Below are 15174 nucleotides of genomic sequence, written 5' to 3'. Positions count from 1 at the left end.
TGCACTAATAGCCTAAGTCATGTAATATACTCTTACACCAAGAGAAAATGATGCCACCTTTTTAACATTTAAGAATGTTACATTCACCCCTGTGAAAATATTACAGCAATTTGGCTTTCACAATGTTATCTCCAATTAAAAAAGAAAAACACTTGTTTTTGCAGTTGTTTTTGTGAGTGAACTAATTATACAGGGCACACAGTCACAAGAGCACTGGTATATTGTTTTACCTTACTAGTGCTAGTGTAGAGTGGGAGAGAAGTCATTTTATATGCTGTGACAGTTTAAGGGTCCCCGTGACCCCTTGAACCCTCAGACCAGACGTCAGACACCAGATAAAAGTCCAAGAATTGACTTTATTATTATAAATAAGTGCACAAAGCACCACTACTCCACACTACTCCAATAAACAATAAACAATATTCAATAATCAATAATAAACAATCCTCCACTCCCAGACGCTTAGTCACCCTGCCTCCCAACTCAGCTCGCCGTCTGGGATTTCCCACGGTCCTTTTATAGTCCATGACCGGGAAGTGTTCCCGAACCCCTGTCCATGTGATTTCTTAGCACTTCCGGGTCGGATAAAAAACACTCTTTCTTCATCCCAGAAGCACATCGTCCATATAACCAGGATGCACTTCCGGGTTATAGGGCACGTAGTATTCCCTGAGCCTCCGTACAGCATCTCCTGGTGGTCCCCATGGTATCCAGCAGGGCTGCTTGTAACAACTACAAGGTCCATAAGGCCCTGCTGGAATTCGGGAACTTCCATGCTGCCAGGAGGGGTCCATCTGGCGGCTTAGAGGTGTTGGCCGGAATATATGGCCGGCCATCCCTCACAATGTTCTTAACTGATGTTGCCTCCATAATATCTCAGAGTCAGATCTGAGCCTATTACATATACACGTTTCTTCCTGAACAAAATGCACCTTATACAGTATAATATCTTGGATAATGTCTTGAGAAATTATTTTATAACACCTTTAATTTTATAGCAAGTAAAGGCTGATTGCTTATTGATTTTGCTGCACTTATTTCAGCAACTTGTTTGCAACCAGTTTTGAAATGCTTTAGTAGTTCTGCACATGCTTCTCAACAACAATCCTTCCTCAGCAAAAAGTCAATTAACATTCACAAAACATATAATAAGCAGTTTTTAAATTAAAAATCTAGTTCTCTTAAAATTTGCTTTAATCATGGAGTAATTGTGTATAAAAACATTGAGTTTACACAAAGAAAACCAGCAGACACATTGTGCCACTGGAGACAGCTACAGACCAAAGTTTAACATATGATAAAGATCAGCATCTATGGGACCCTGACCATTTTCTATTTGGGTATTGTACATATAAATACAAATATATCAGCCTGCTCAAAGTAGTCAAATAAAAGCCAACCAATTTCAGGACAAGTGAAGCTATCCAAGACAGCCCATTACACAGACCGCTTACTGACAGCTTGTTTTATGTGGAGAGTGCTGTGCCAAGGTACAAGAGTCAAATCTCAGAAGCTTACAGCAATTTTTATAATGCTAATAAATACATATGCCAGTTCTGAACCACAACATGAGTCTAGATATTAGCAGGAAAGCAACAGACATTATGAAAAAGACTTTCATTCATCCACCATACATCACAGACGCTCCATCCTGGAAATCTGTAGGGTGATATTTTAATTCACTAGTAATTAAAACAGATTTTCTAGATCAAAATATTCAGCTCGAGTTCTAAATGTACTGAAGCCCAAAAATATTAATGTTATTTCATGATAATTTTCCTAGAGAACATGCTGAATTAAGTTTCTCCAAATTACAGGATTCTGAACAAGATATTAATGTCACCTTTTTGTTTCAGAAATAGGTACAGAACTCCTTTAGCTGAAATTCTGAATTACGGCAACTAACACTCCTTACTTTTTCACCATGATGCTGTACCTGATTTTATTAAAGGAGACATTATTATACCTATTTTATTTTCTTATCCTATAACTGTGTACACTATGGCATAACACATGATGATATATGAAACTATACCCCTGTTCTAAAATGCTTTCATCTGTCACACTGCACAAGCAAGATAATTTATAAATGTAGCCTGAACTGCCTCCTTCAGATTGCTTAGTGGATAACAGGTAACTATTCCATGAAAGGTATAACCCTTAGTTTTTTTTTTTCTTCTTTTCACAATGATGTTGATCATCTGCCTTTACAGAGTGACTAGGCAGTCATGTTTACATTCTGCAAGATGTCATTATAAGAACAAAGACTTAAACATAGGTCAAGATAAACATAAATAGGAGAATTTTCATCAAGTCACCTCACCAAAGTCTCCACCTTACCTGTTTTATACACAGCAGCCGGTCATTGGTCTGCTGAATGTGCCTGTCCATAGACGGAATTGAGTTCATTTTGATTGTCTCTCCTTGATTTCTACCTGAAAGCCATGAAAGATCTCCACACTGAAAGAGAGAAGGAACAAAAAATACACAGTGATGAGCTTCAGAAAATCAAACTGAACTTAAAAATCAAAAAGCAGTTTGTCTTAGAACAGTTTGTTTCAAGCCTTGTTATGGTGTTGGGGTACTTTAATGAAGATTTTACACAGATAAACATCTAAAAATATGACACTCTACAATTCTTCTTAAACAGCCTTGCATTTTGGCTGTCAAACAAAATGTAAACACTTCACAAGGTTAGCTGGTGATTCCCACACACTCCTCAAAGAGACAGTCTGTTACACCACGGGCCAGACATTATTAACCACTTAGCATTGCACATTACCACATAAACAAAGAAATAAGAAAGGTTGGGCTATAAAGGAGCAAGCTCTAACTCACCAGAAGTGAACACTCAACAATCTTAATGAATTTTCAAGACACAGATTTATTTAAAACATACTATACATCCACAAATTAAAGAAGGAAAAAGAACTGCATGAAAAAAAAGAAAAGCCTCTGTGTTCACTTGGAAGATAAGGCAAAAACAGATAAAAAAAATTGGCAATTCCCAATCAACAATGGACATTAAAGAATTATTGTGAAAAAGCAGTTAAATGGTGTTTTACATACTGCATTCATTTGCTAAAAAAGGTTATCACTCCATCTGTAACTGTACTGTATTGGTAATTTTTATAAAAGGATACTATTTTTAACATTTCCTGATTATCATATTCCTTTTGCATCAAGCCTTGTCTATAGTTTTACACCCCCCATCCCCAACCATGAGCTAACTTTACAAAAGCACTTAAAATAAGCAAAGATGCTTACTTTGTTGCTGTTCTGCAATAATTTCTACTATTCTGCAGCTTTACCAAAGTCTTGTATTTTAGATAATAGCCAAGGAAAAAAGGAAAGAATAATCCTAGTGTCCATTCTGCGTCTGTCAACCTCTGTATTCATCACCATCTCGGAGTGACAAATTCCAGAACTGCAATGCTGATGAGGATCCCACGCAAACTGCCATCTGAGACTGCTGTACCACACTGATAATGTTCACTTATGGCTCCAGCTGGATTAAACAGGAGGCAAGAAATCTCCTTCACCAGACAGCTAAAGAGCTTTTATGCAACCTATTCGAACTTCTCATCCCAACACTTGAGGCACAAGAGGGCAAAGCAGCACATTCCTCCCAATAAATTAGCACACTTATAAAATCATTGGGTGGCTTCTCTTACACATGGAATTTATTTACTCCTTTATTTGCAATCTTAACTATGTATTATCTCAGCTCATAGCATACAAATGTGTCTAAGGGATGAGTCTTCCTTCATTAATTACAGTATACTAAGTTTGCACCAGCTACTCAAAAGTGTAACAAACTTAAGCTTCTTTTCTCTTTTCAACTTTTATAAGAAATAAAAACCATTTTTCTGGTTCTGCAAATCTCTTTATAATACCTGTAAATAAAAATTATTTCAAACCTGATAAACACTACATACAGATGCTACATCAAGAAAGGCCTTTTCTTCCAAGATGCAATACTAACTTTAAGAATGATGGCTAGTCTGCATAGGTGTGAAGAGCAAAACATAATGTGTATGATACACTACAACATTTAAGTGAAGCCCTGATTTGTTGAGGACCTCTAGAGATAAACTGATCACACATAACTGAGACAATTTCTTAAGAGCCTGTATATATGCTCTCCTGGAGTTTCCATGGATTTCCTAGAGCGTTTCAAAGAGAATGGCACCCGTTTCAGTTTCATTTCTAAAATGTCCTTAATATAATTAAATGTGTGAGTGTCTGCTCCTTGTGACAGACTAGCAGATTATGCAAGAAAAAACAAAAAAAAAAACCCCATCAGATAATCTACTGTATAGAAGATAGTGACCATCAACTCAAGGAGCTTTACAAGTACAGAGCTACAGCACAACATTTTACAATATCATAAACATAATATAGTGTCTTTCCATAAAATATAATGCTTTATAAAGGAAACATTCAGGATACTTTTCAAGTGTACACCTACAGAAAAACATTTTACAACACAGACAGTGCCATACTATGATACACATTGCTTTGTAAAGGAAACATTCCATGGTTCCTTGCAGGTACATGGCTATAGTACAATACTTTACAGAACAAGATGAAGTGCCTTTTTAGAATGCATATTGCAAATTGTATTGTATTCTATTGTAAATGTCATCCTATGGACCTTTACAAATAAAAAGCTATGGCACGGTGTTTTTTCAATACAAAATGAAATACACAATGTTCTTTTATAAAATACAATAAACAGTATACATTCAATATATAGCACCATTTTATAGTAAATACTAAACTAAGATTATTTACAGAGTTACAGTATAACAGTCAATACACTGTACATTTGTATAAAAGGATATTCAATATATAGCCCAATTCTATAATGAACATTATCAAAAAGTTCTTTACAAGTTCAGTGCCATACTAATACTTTATAAGTAACAGTATACAATACATTGTGTTCATTTATGATACAATACTCATAGTGTCTCATAAAAGAAAGTCATCCTAAGATGTGGTACATGTTTACAACTATAGAATAAAATATTTTGTATATACTGTTTTCAAGCATATTAAGTGACTTACACAGCATCACATGGAAAGTTGGAAGCAATGACCGAATGGACAGCTTTATGGTTTTAAAAACAAAGCCTCAACTGCAAGGCCACATAGCCAGCTGCTCCCAGGGACAAACACTGGGATAAACAGGCACCCAAAATGGATGGATGAATGGATCATTGCCTTATTGTTCCAAGGGAATGCAGCATTTATTTCTTTGCCATTTTAATGCTTCTTTTGGAATGCAGTTTCTGTAATTGGCTTAGTATATTAAGCAACATGCAATAGCAAAAAATGACCGTGTTTGTCTTAGACACAAGAGAAAATCTTAACAGCAAAGGCAGACAAATACTGAGTGGTTTGAAACAATTACCCTTATATATTTTGCACAGCTCATCAGAGTAAACATTGGAATAGATTGGCTGTGACCAAAAACAGGTCCACAGAAATCAAACAAGTTCTTGCACACATTTCATTCTAAGTATGATCACACCATGATTGTGAAATACTGTATTTCCTTCCATTCTAAATTTAGGGTGGGTGCATATTAATGAAGAAGCCTATATAATGGGAAGAACATGTTTTCCATGGAATGCAGACACCAATTATTCTGTGCAGGTGTGGAATTAAAAAAAAAAAAAAGTTTGAGTTGCAGTTTGCATGATGCACCAGCAGGTGGTACCCTGCCCTACCAAAGCAGGCACAATTCATTTCTCTTCACAAATAGCTGTACTATGTTTCTTTAAGCCTTTACAAGCTCAACAAATCCTCAGCTGCTGCTTCCTAACAGGGTGCACTCAAACCAACACTGTCTGTCTGACCTTGTGGTTATTGATTAACTATCTCCCCATTCCCTGCCATCTTTCACACCTCTGGCGCTTAGCAAAAAAAAAAAAAAAGCTAAAGCGCTGCAGTTAGACGCAAGGCAGCACTTTCCCTCTTTCTCTTCCCCATGTGAGCTGGCCTTTTTAGACAGGGCTTGCTATATCATTTCAGGAGAGAGATCAAATATGAGCAAACACTAATAATGCATCACGGTCTTCTTCCCACATCGTTATACTAGATTCCTATCCAGTATGAACAAGATATTGCTATGCTACTTTCAGATAATAAATCTTTTTGCTCCGAAAGTAGTGACTGACTGCACTAAACCGAAAAACAATTTTGCATTTCTAATAAAATGTCTAAATTCAAATTGTTCAATATTAGTCAAAAACACAATTTTTATGTTCTGTATTACAAAGTGCACACCTTATTTTCATTTATACCTACCATGCTTAGCACTCATTGTTTTAAGTCTGTCTCCTTTACTGTAATAATTTTTCTTCACATGCACTAAAGACACAGCTATACAAGGTCAAATCAACATATACCCTTAACACATTTTTTTTCTTTTTTGACTTAACTACTCAGTTTACAAACTGTACAACCATTACGATGAGAGCCACCTCTAATTGCAGTAATAATTTCAATGATATCTTTGTAGTTGCCGGATCAACGTGGGGGCTTACAACATGTGCTAAAGGGAGAGGAAAACACAGTAATGTACTCAGTTTACTTGAAACCAGTGATTATGAGGAGAGGAAGAGGTGTTCTGAAATACTGTAGGTAAATACACATCCCACTTCTGTTACACAAACTTTTGAAACAATTTAGCAGGTATGCAATGAGATCTTCAGACATCATCTCTAAAGGGCTGACCTTGCTCTGTCAGATCATCATTTATTTGGACCCCTCAGAGATGCTTTAAAATACTGGCATTTTGCCAGTGACTGTGTTTTAAAGGAAGCAGTGCATATGTGGCCTTTTTTCTCTTTTTCCTGAACGAATGTTGCATTGTTGAACTAAGTGTTCTCAAAAGTGAATCAGAGAGCTTGGGAGCATGTTGAAAAAAAAATGGGAAGTTCTGCTATTGTGATAAATTTCACAAATGTTATACAATGGAAATAAGATTTACCTATCTCCTGTTTATGTGGTGAATGAAAGCACAATTGTCACTTTGAGATAATACCAAGTGAAATATCTTCTGACATGCTTTACAACAGATAAGTAACTCTTAAAACCTTTCTTTAGTGATGAAACATTCCTATTCAACTTTTCATCATCTGCTTATGCACATGTAGTTGCTTGATTAACCTAGTACTAACATTCGTCTGTGCAGACAATAAATCTTTATTTGATACAGTGCTACCAAAAGGTTGTTTATGAGTCAAATAAAAGTACAAAGCATTTTCAAAGTTTAAAATTTGTCTAATTATTATTACAGTCATAGTGGGGCATATCTGCTTTGGCACTAGACTAAAACAACAAGATTAATGGTGCATCTCCTATTTTCGACATATTGTGTGACCCTGAGCCTTTCACCTTTTGTAACTGTGCTCAAGATGCAACTATGTTTGAGCAATTGTAATGTACCCTAATCTTCTTTGTTAGCTTTGGTAAAAGAGTATGTCAAATAAACAATAACTGAACAACAGTATCTATCTATCTATCTATCTATCTATTAAATGAATAAATGAAATACTGGTAGATGCTATGACAAGGTTGGAAAGAAAAAGATACTAAGAGCACAAAAACAGAAACTACTTCAAAATATATTAACATAATTATAGAGCTAATGAACTTAAAAGGGTGTGGTTTACTGAATGGCTTCATTCAAAGAAAACACAATTTTACCTGCTTCTGATGCGTTAGTGATTAAGACTTTACTTTAGGTAGGAAATGCATAGAAGTAAACAGTTAATTTACTTGCATAACACACATTCAAACACGGAAAGTGAAAAGCAGATTTCAGTACATCACACTTTTTTATCCTGAGTTTTGAAAATTCTCATAATTTAAGTACAGTGACTTTTGCCCATGTTTCATAAAACTGAGAAGCAGTACAAAAACAGATGGTTACAATCATCTCAGGAATGATCAAACAAGGACAGAGAATGTTTCAGAAAGGTGTTCTTTAATTAAATCTTAAGTAAATCAAAACAACGTTTGACATTATGTTTCCACATCTTATAATATAAATCTATAATATTACAAATATTTATATAGCACCTTTCTTGGTGCTCAAGGCAATAAGTTCAATGTACAAAGCCTTTTACACTGATATACTGGGATTTTCCAGTTAGACCACTGACATATTAAGTGACTTGTTCAGAGTCATATGGTGCACTAGTGCTGAGCTTTTGACCCTCAGCCACTACTGTTTCACAAGACCATAGTATCTGTCTTAATAGCGAAATCAAAAGTGTTGAATTAAAACTTAAAGTATATTTGTGGAAACACATACAATATACTTTATACACTTCTACAGGCTACCTTAGCACTGCAAAAGATGATTTTACTGCACATATAAACAAACTGTGCATTGCCTGTTGACAAAGATAAAGGAAAGTCATAGAGTTTATGAAATAACATATTTGGTAGTAACTTCATTAGTGACTTAATACTGTAAATGACAGCTTTAAGAAATCTACAAAGGTCTCTAGCAGCAAGTGGCTACATCAAGCATACCTTTTTAACGAGCACTATATGGTTATCAATTACAATGACCTGAAGTGGATGGAGAGCATTTCCATCATCTGCTATTGGTGAGAGACACTGTAGGCTACATTGAATAAGTCACAATTTTAAAAAAATGTGTCTCTAGTAAACAGTTTATTGCTTTGTTTATTAACATAAATGCTTTACTGAATTGTTTTTCTTTTGGTTGGGAATATGCTGTCAAGAAAAGCAGTATGATACAATAGCAGACTCCACAACTCTGCATATTGTATATACAGGTAATAAAATAAAGAAAAAACAAGTGTGAATTGTTCAGTTATAACTGAGAAGTCCTGCATATTTTACATACAATGAGCAAAACGGCTATGTAATTTGCAGTCAGTCTAGGAGGATAAAAAGATAGTAAAATAAAATGCAAGAGATAGGGTTGGTCACCTTGCAAATAAGAAGCACTAATAAGCAGCGAGCATTAGTTGTTGTGAAATTATTTCAATGGCAGACGTTGAAGAGTAAATGTATTTTGTGTTACAAATTAATGTTTTAACTGATATAACCAAGAGTCTTCAAGAATAACAGACTTTGAAATAACTATCATGCTCACCAAACCAAAGCTATGCATACAATACAAATCAGCACATTACAACAATTAGCTGAGGCATATCATTTGCTCCAGGGCGCACATCCTTGACTCTAAACACAGCTCACTGCAGAAGTGTCAGCCTCCACTCAGGTTATCATTATGTCAGTTTTAATGCACTCTGCCTACTTATCAAGTCACAGTGCAGTTTTTCTCAATCGCTTGTTAAGTATCATCTAATCACTGGATATCTTTTGTGTTTGTAAATAATGGTACAACTGGGATTAGCTGCAAACACAGTTTTAAGGAGGAGGGGAAAGACAGCGGGGGAAGATGCTAATAATACAACAGTGGGAGGAATATAATACTTTATATATTGGGGTGATGGTGGAGAGCAGACAAATGCACAGAGGCAAAAAACAAAAAGAAAATAAAAACGTAAATGTGTACTCAACTATGTTTATCTGACAATTGCCAGCTTCTTGGAATATGTTTTCCTAAGCCCCTTTAAACACATTTTTTAGCTTTATTCAGATCTAGGAATTTTGTGCCATCCCCATTTACAACTAGCTATACACACTGAACTAAAGCATTGCCTTAAGGAATACAGATCTATTTCATATTTGTCAAACTGTTTTAGTCTACCTGTATGATACACGCACAACCGCACACAAAACAGATAAGAACTAGAACTGTGCATGTGTTCATGTACAGCAAGAGCATAAGCCCTCCTGAAATGCAGTCTCATACAGCTGCTTCATTTTTATACCTCTTTCCGCACCAGCACCAAGTATTATGATATAAGCTGTCAGGTGAAAGATCCTTTTAATCATTGAAACTCTTTAGAAAAGGAAACTGTTATATTAAAGCTCTATTTACTGTAGGCTGTTAAATGTCTACAGCTGCTGGTTTTCTGCCTGTTAAATGGACAGGCACCAAGGACAAAGCAGCATTTGTTATGCAAGGAGAGCAGGAGGATAGAAATGTGTTTTCCACTGCTTTCCATTGTTGCTGTACAAATGTGCAGTAATCCCCTGAAGACTGCATACAGCTTTGGCATAGAATATATGCGTTTCCTCTCCACCCCCACCATACAGCTTTAACAGGGTCGAGAATGGATTTATTTTATTTAATGTGGTTTGGTCTGTGATTGAGGCAGTCACCCTAAGCAAAAGACTACTCTTTGCAGTCATGTGTTTTCATACAAACCAATCAAGGAATCACTAGCTTTTTTTTTTTTTTTTTGCCCTTTTCGCTCACTCTCCCTTTTTCTCTCCCGCCTCTCCATGCTAACACCATGCCTCTTACTCTCCCCCCCCATCCGCCTCGCTCTCTTTTTATGACAGCTCACATAAGCGAGCCTACCAGATTCCTTTGGGACCTCAAGCTCAGTGCACAGAAACTGTTCAGTCATCATGCACATCTGCAGCCCTGATTAGAAAAGCAAAGGCAACAGTGTGGGATGTACAGTGCTCAGTCGCCACCATAAAGGTGTGGGGGAAAAAAGAAGTAAACTCACAGGCAATCACAGGGGTGGGATCAGAGAAGGACAGAGCAATATTTTCTCTCCAACCAAGTGTAACATTACACTAAGTCTCTACGGCTGATCACTGGGTGATAAAATGAGACAAAGGCAGATGGGCTGTCTCTTTCACCAGTGGTCCCCAATGACCAGACAGCAGGCTAAATCCAGAAATGCACAATGTTACTGTGTGTCTGTAGTGTACACAGACATTGCCCATTGCCAAGGAAGTCTTGCACAACAGGGGCCTATTGCCTAATCACTTTTTGTTTTGCTCAAAAAAATGTATCAACATTATCTTTTTTTTTTTTTTTTAAATAACCAATAAAAAGAAACTGGTTGTTGTTTCATCCTACTACAATTCTATGAACTAAATGTGCAAGATACTACTTTTTCCAAGCATAAATAGTAATGGTTTGGCCACTTCATTGTTGCTATATTTATTCCACTGACATATCAATTAATTCTTCCAAAAACAGGAGTCTAAATATTACAAGCGTAGATAAATTGTAATTAGTATTAAACTATAAACAGAGGAGATTCTTGGTAAAGGTGTATCCCATCCACACAACAGACAATATAAAAAGTGATTGCCAGTTTGTAAAGAATCTATTACAAATGTTTGTACCATCTACCAATAAAAATTGAATTAATTTGTATTGTATTATCCAGGGCTTGTTTCCACCTCGTATCCAGTATATTCCAGACTAAACATGTACAGTATATGTTCGCATGCCACATATTCCTAATAGTTTAAATTACTTTCTGATACTTCTACAAAAGTATACAATAACTAATAATATTCTGCATTTCTTGCATTTAGCATTAAACATATGTAGATTTAACCATGACTTTTGGAAGTTTCTCCTATCTCCACAAAGGTTTTCTGCAGCTCGGCCAGTGCCCATTGGGCTCTTGGTCACCTCTCTTACACTTCTCCTCTGACTGGTCCGTTTGGCTTGGCAATCAGCTCTAGGAAGAGTTGTGGTTGTTACAAACTTCTTCTAGTCAATAATTATGGAGGCCGCCGTGCACTTGGGAGCCATCAATGCTATATAAAATTATTTGTAGCCTTCCCCATATCTGTGCCTCAATACAATCCTGTCTCTAAGGTCTGCAGACAATTCCTCCCACATCATGGCTTGGTTTTTGCTCTGATGCATATCACCAGCTGTGGGACCTTCTGTGGACAGTTCTGTATGTTTCCTAATCATACACATTCAACTGAATTTGTCAAAGATGAACTCCAAACAAGGTGTAGAAAAATCTCAAAAATTATAAATAAAATGGGAGCCAAATTTCACATCATATCAAAGGATATGAATACTATGATATTTCAGTTTATTATTTTATTTATGAATCTGAATGATTTCAGCAGAAGGCTACAACACAACAAAATGAGAAAAAGGGGAAGGTGCCTGAACAGTTTCTGAACGCACTGCAGTGAATTCAGAAAGCATTCACACCCCTTCACTTTCTGCACACTTTATTGTGTTGTAAAGTTGTCATTTTTGCCCATTAACTTACACTGAATAACTCATAATGAAAACATGTTTTCAGAAAAGTCTGCAACTTTACTTATCAATTTAATCTTTATTATAATTTTCAAGAAATAAAGTTAATTGAGTCTACTTTTGGAACAATGTTGGTTGGTTGATAATGGTCAGCTTCTAGAATTCGAGTGCACAGTACCTACACTGTAGTGCATGTTGGGATACTAGAATTTATACTGCAATATGACAACAGCACAAAGAAAAAGAATACGTACTTGAAAAATTGTGCATAGTATGTTGTAATTAATGCTGAAGCAAACATTCATATCATCTCTCTACATACTGCTGTACTTCCAGTTAACAGTACATCTGCAGATGACACTTCTTTAAAGTACTGTAAGAAGAACAATGCAAAGTAATCTCAGAAATTTCTAAAATGGAAAACATGGCGTTCTGTTAGAACATCTTGATGATTAAGCAAATGTAACTAGTTCAGGATTGGCAACTGTCACCTTCAAATGTTAATTAACGTTATATGATGGGAACTATGAATAATCTCACAAACCCCATCTTTAATCTCAAAAACACACTTTGGCTGAGAGAATACTGTAAAATTAACAAATTCTAGAACTACCCTTTGAGTCACTGTGGGTGTTTTAGGATACTGAAGTCTTGTAATGCAATATGTGGCCAATGTAATGCAAATGTACATTATGCATAGAATCCCTGGGAAGTTATTTTAAATTAAAGCTCTTCAATTTTGCCTTTGAGCCAGCATTCCCAGTATAAGAAATACATAATCTTTATTTGGTTTTGGTGGTACTGCAGCCTGATTGGATTTATCCATATTAAACAGAATACCAATCATAAGACAACCTGTATCACGCTGAAAGAATGCATTTCAGGATAATAAAGACAACAAGTAAGAGATACATGTATGTATATCACTGTTGTTGTAAGAGACATTTCTGAAAAAAATAAAACAAATATTTCCTGTTAGTGTACAAAATATGAAGAACGGCAGCAAGTGTCTTTGTCACCAACCTACCTATGAAACATCACTCCTGCTCTTAAAAGGCAGACATCAGAATGTCACTGCCCCTATCATGACTGGAAGCTGCTATCATTTATAATGCCAATCCATTTTGCCAAGTCTTGCTGCTGTGGTCTCAGTTTAGCATCTCTGGAGCGAAGTCATGATACACATGACTTCTGGTTACTACCAAATAGATCTACGCTGGTTGGAGATAGACATCAGTTGTTAAAACCCACTTTTTGCTCATTAGAGGATTACGCAGAGATACAACATATCCTAGAAGATTTGGTTTCAGGGAAAACAATGATCCTAGGTGGCACTTGTGAATTTCAGATGTAAATTATTGGTGTATTTATTTAAGGTAATTTGTAACCAGCGTTTTTTTAAGTGGTGTACATTATGTAAGAGAAAAAACTTAGGAAAGGGTCATCTTTGAAATCAAATATGAATTACCAGGATTTTTCTGAAGGCATTGTTTATTTGCTAATTAATTTACAAATAAAACCATTTTGCAAATCTGCTAGACTCAGATGGTGAAATTACTTCTCTTTGATAAAATGGCATTTGTATAAAATGTGGCCTCTCTCAGAAAACCTGTGCATTTCTTGCTTGAAATACCAGTTTTGCAGATTTAAAAAAAACACACACACATATACTTGGCACGTGGTCTAAGTTACTACAACTATATTTAAATATGTGTGAAGCCAGAAAAATGGTCCATGTGTAGTGAGGCTGAGCAAAAGAAGCAACGGGGTTATTCTGACGAAGAACTGGGTTAAAACACCTTATTAGTGCAATTTTTTTCCCAAAGTGGTGCCATAAGCCAGGTAATTGTGCCCCTGTGATGAATGGTGGATTTTGACAGGTTCAAGAAAAAAAAGAGTTGTGCTTTATGTGCAAACAGGGGCAGATCTTCTCTTTCAGACTTCACCTCTCACATATTTTCTTATTCCACGTTCTTATGGGCTTTAGCATTTAGCCATGAGTTACAGCACAGTAAAAGAGAGGAGTAAACATACTGTCAAGTTTGCACACACCACTTGTAAAAGAAAGTAATTTTAAAAATGAAAGGAGACCATGAACTGTCCTTTAAATATGAATGTAAACTGTGGGACAACTCAAAAGGTTTAAATGCAATTTTAATCGAGCAAATGAATGCACAATTCACTTTCAATTCACCAATTTCATGACAAAAAAAAAAAAAAGTAACTGCTTATAATTGTCCGCTTCAATAAACATTCAGATATGAACAGTATTTATTCTGAGTTACTGGGTTTGACCACAGAGGCGAAAATCTTTTAATAACACGAAATGTTAAATTAATCACAATGTGCTCAGGAGGGCTAAGAAATGGTTGTATCAAAGCTCCTGACAAACATAAACACTACAGCTTACAAAGCTATTAAAAGACTAAATATGTAGCCACCAATTCAACTGTTGAGGATAAATGAACAAGGAGGGCAGGCTCAAGGACGAGAAAGAACCTTGGATAAATATAAACAGGTTTCAGGCTCTTGTTTTTTCACATTAACAGGAAAATGCAAACTGCGTCAAAGAATAATAACCATCCAAAATTCACATGGTGCTTCTGACCAGGGTTAGAAAATTGTAAACAATAAATTTAATTTATGAGAGGTAATCTTATCCTGTCAGTGATGTGCACTTCAGGAGCAGTAACTATTGGCCCTCTCTAGAAGATTGATTAATTCACAGGGAAAATAATTGAACTTAATTTATTCATTCACATATAATGGGCCATTAAAGATATCTTGAACTCTACAACACAGGGCTTTGAAATGATCATTTTGCAGAATTCAATAGTAACTGGTCAGTATACAGCAACATACACAGCAAATAATATTCTGTTTAAGAAACTGATATGGCTAAGGTTATCTCTCAGGAAAATGTTTACATATACAGTATACTCTGAGAATCAGATGAGAGTGTGGGTAATAGCCAGAATCTGAAGCCTATAAAGCAAATAAAAGGATTCTAATTT

General features: G+C 35.8%; 1 protein-coding gene across 4 annotated transcripts in view; it reads right to left on the bottom strand.

The window, feature by feature from the left end:
- Positions 1 to 15174, bottom strand: part of zmiz1a (zinc finger, MIZ-type containing 1a) — a 295579-nt gene that overhangs the window by 123126 nt on the left and 157279 nt on the right. For all 4 annotated transcript variants that reach the window (XM_051923788.1, XM_051923787.1, XM_051923789.1 and 1 more), the window contains one exon: positions 2341 to 2460. In XM_051923788.1, the coding sequence (XP_051779748.1) occupies positions 2341 to 2409 (69 nt within the window). In that variant the 5' untranslated portion in view covers positions 2410 to 2460. The remainder of the gene's footprint in view (positions 1 to 2340; positions 2461 to 15174) is intronic.

The sequence above is a fragment of the Erpetoichthys calabaricus genome, chromosome 2, assembly GCF_900747795.2.
Source record: "Erpetoichthys calabaricus chromosome 2, fErpCal1.3, whole genome shotgun sequence".
Classification (NCBI taxonomy): domain Eukaryota; kingdom Metazoa; phylum Chordata; class Cladistia; order Polypteriformes; family Polypteridae; genus Erpetoichthys; species Erpetoichthys calabaricus.
The sequence above is the reverse complement of the archived record's forward strand: the minus strand, read 5'-3'. Positions and strand labels throughout refer to the sequence as shown.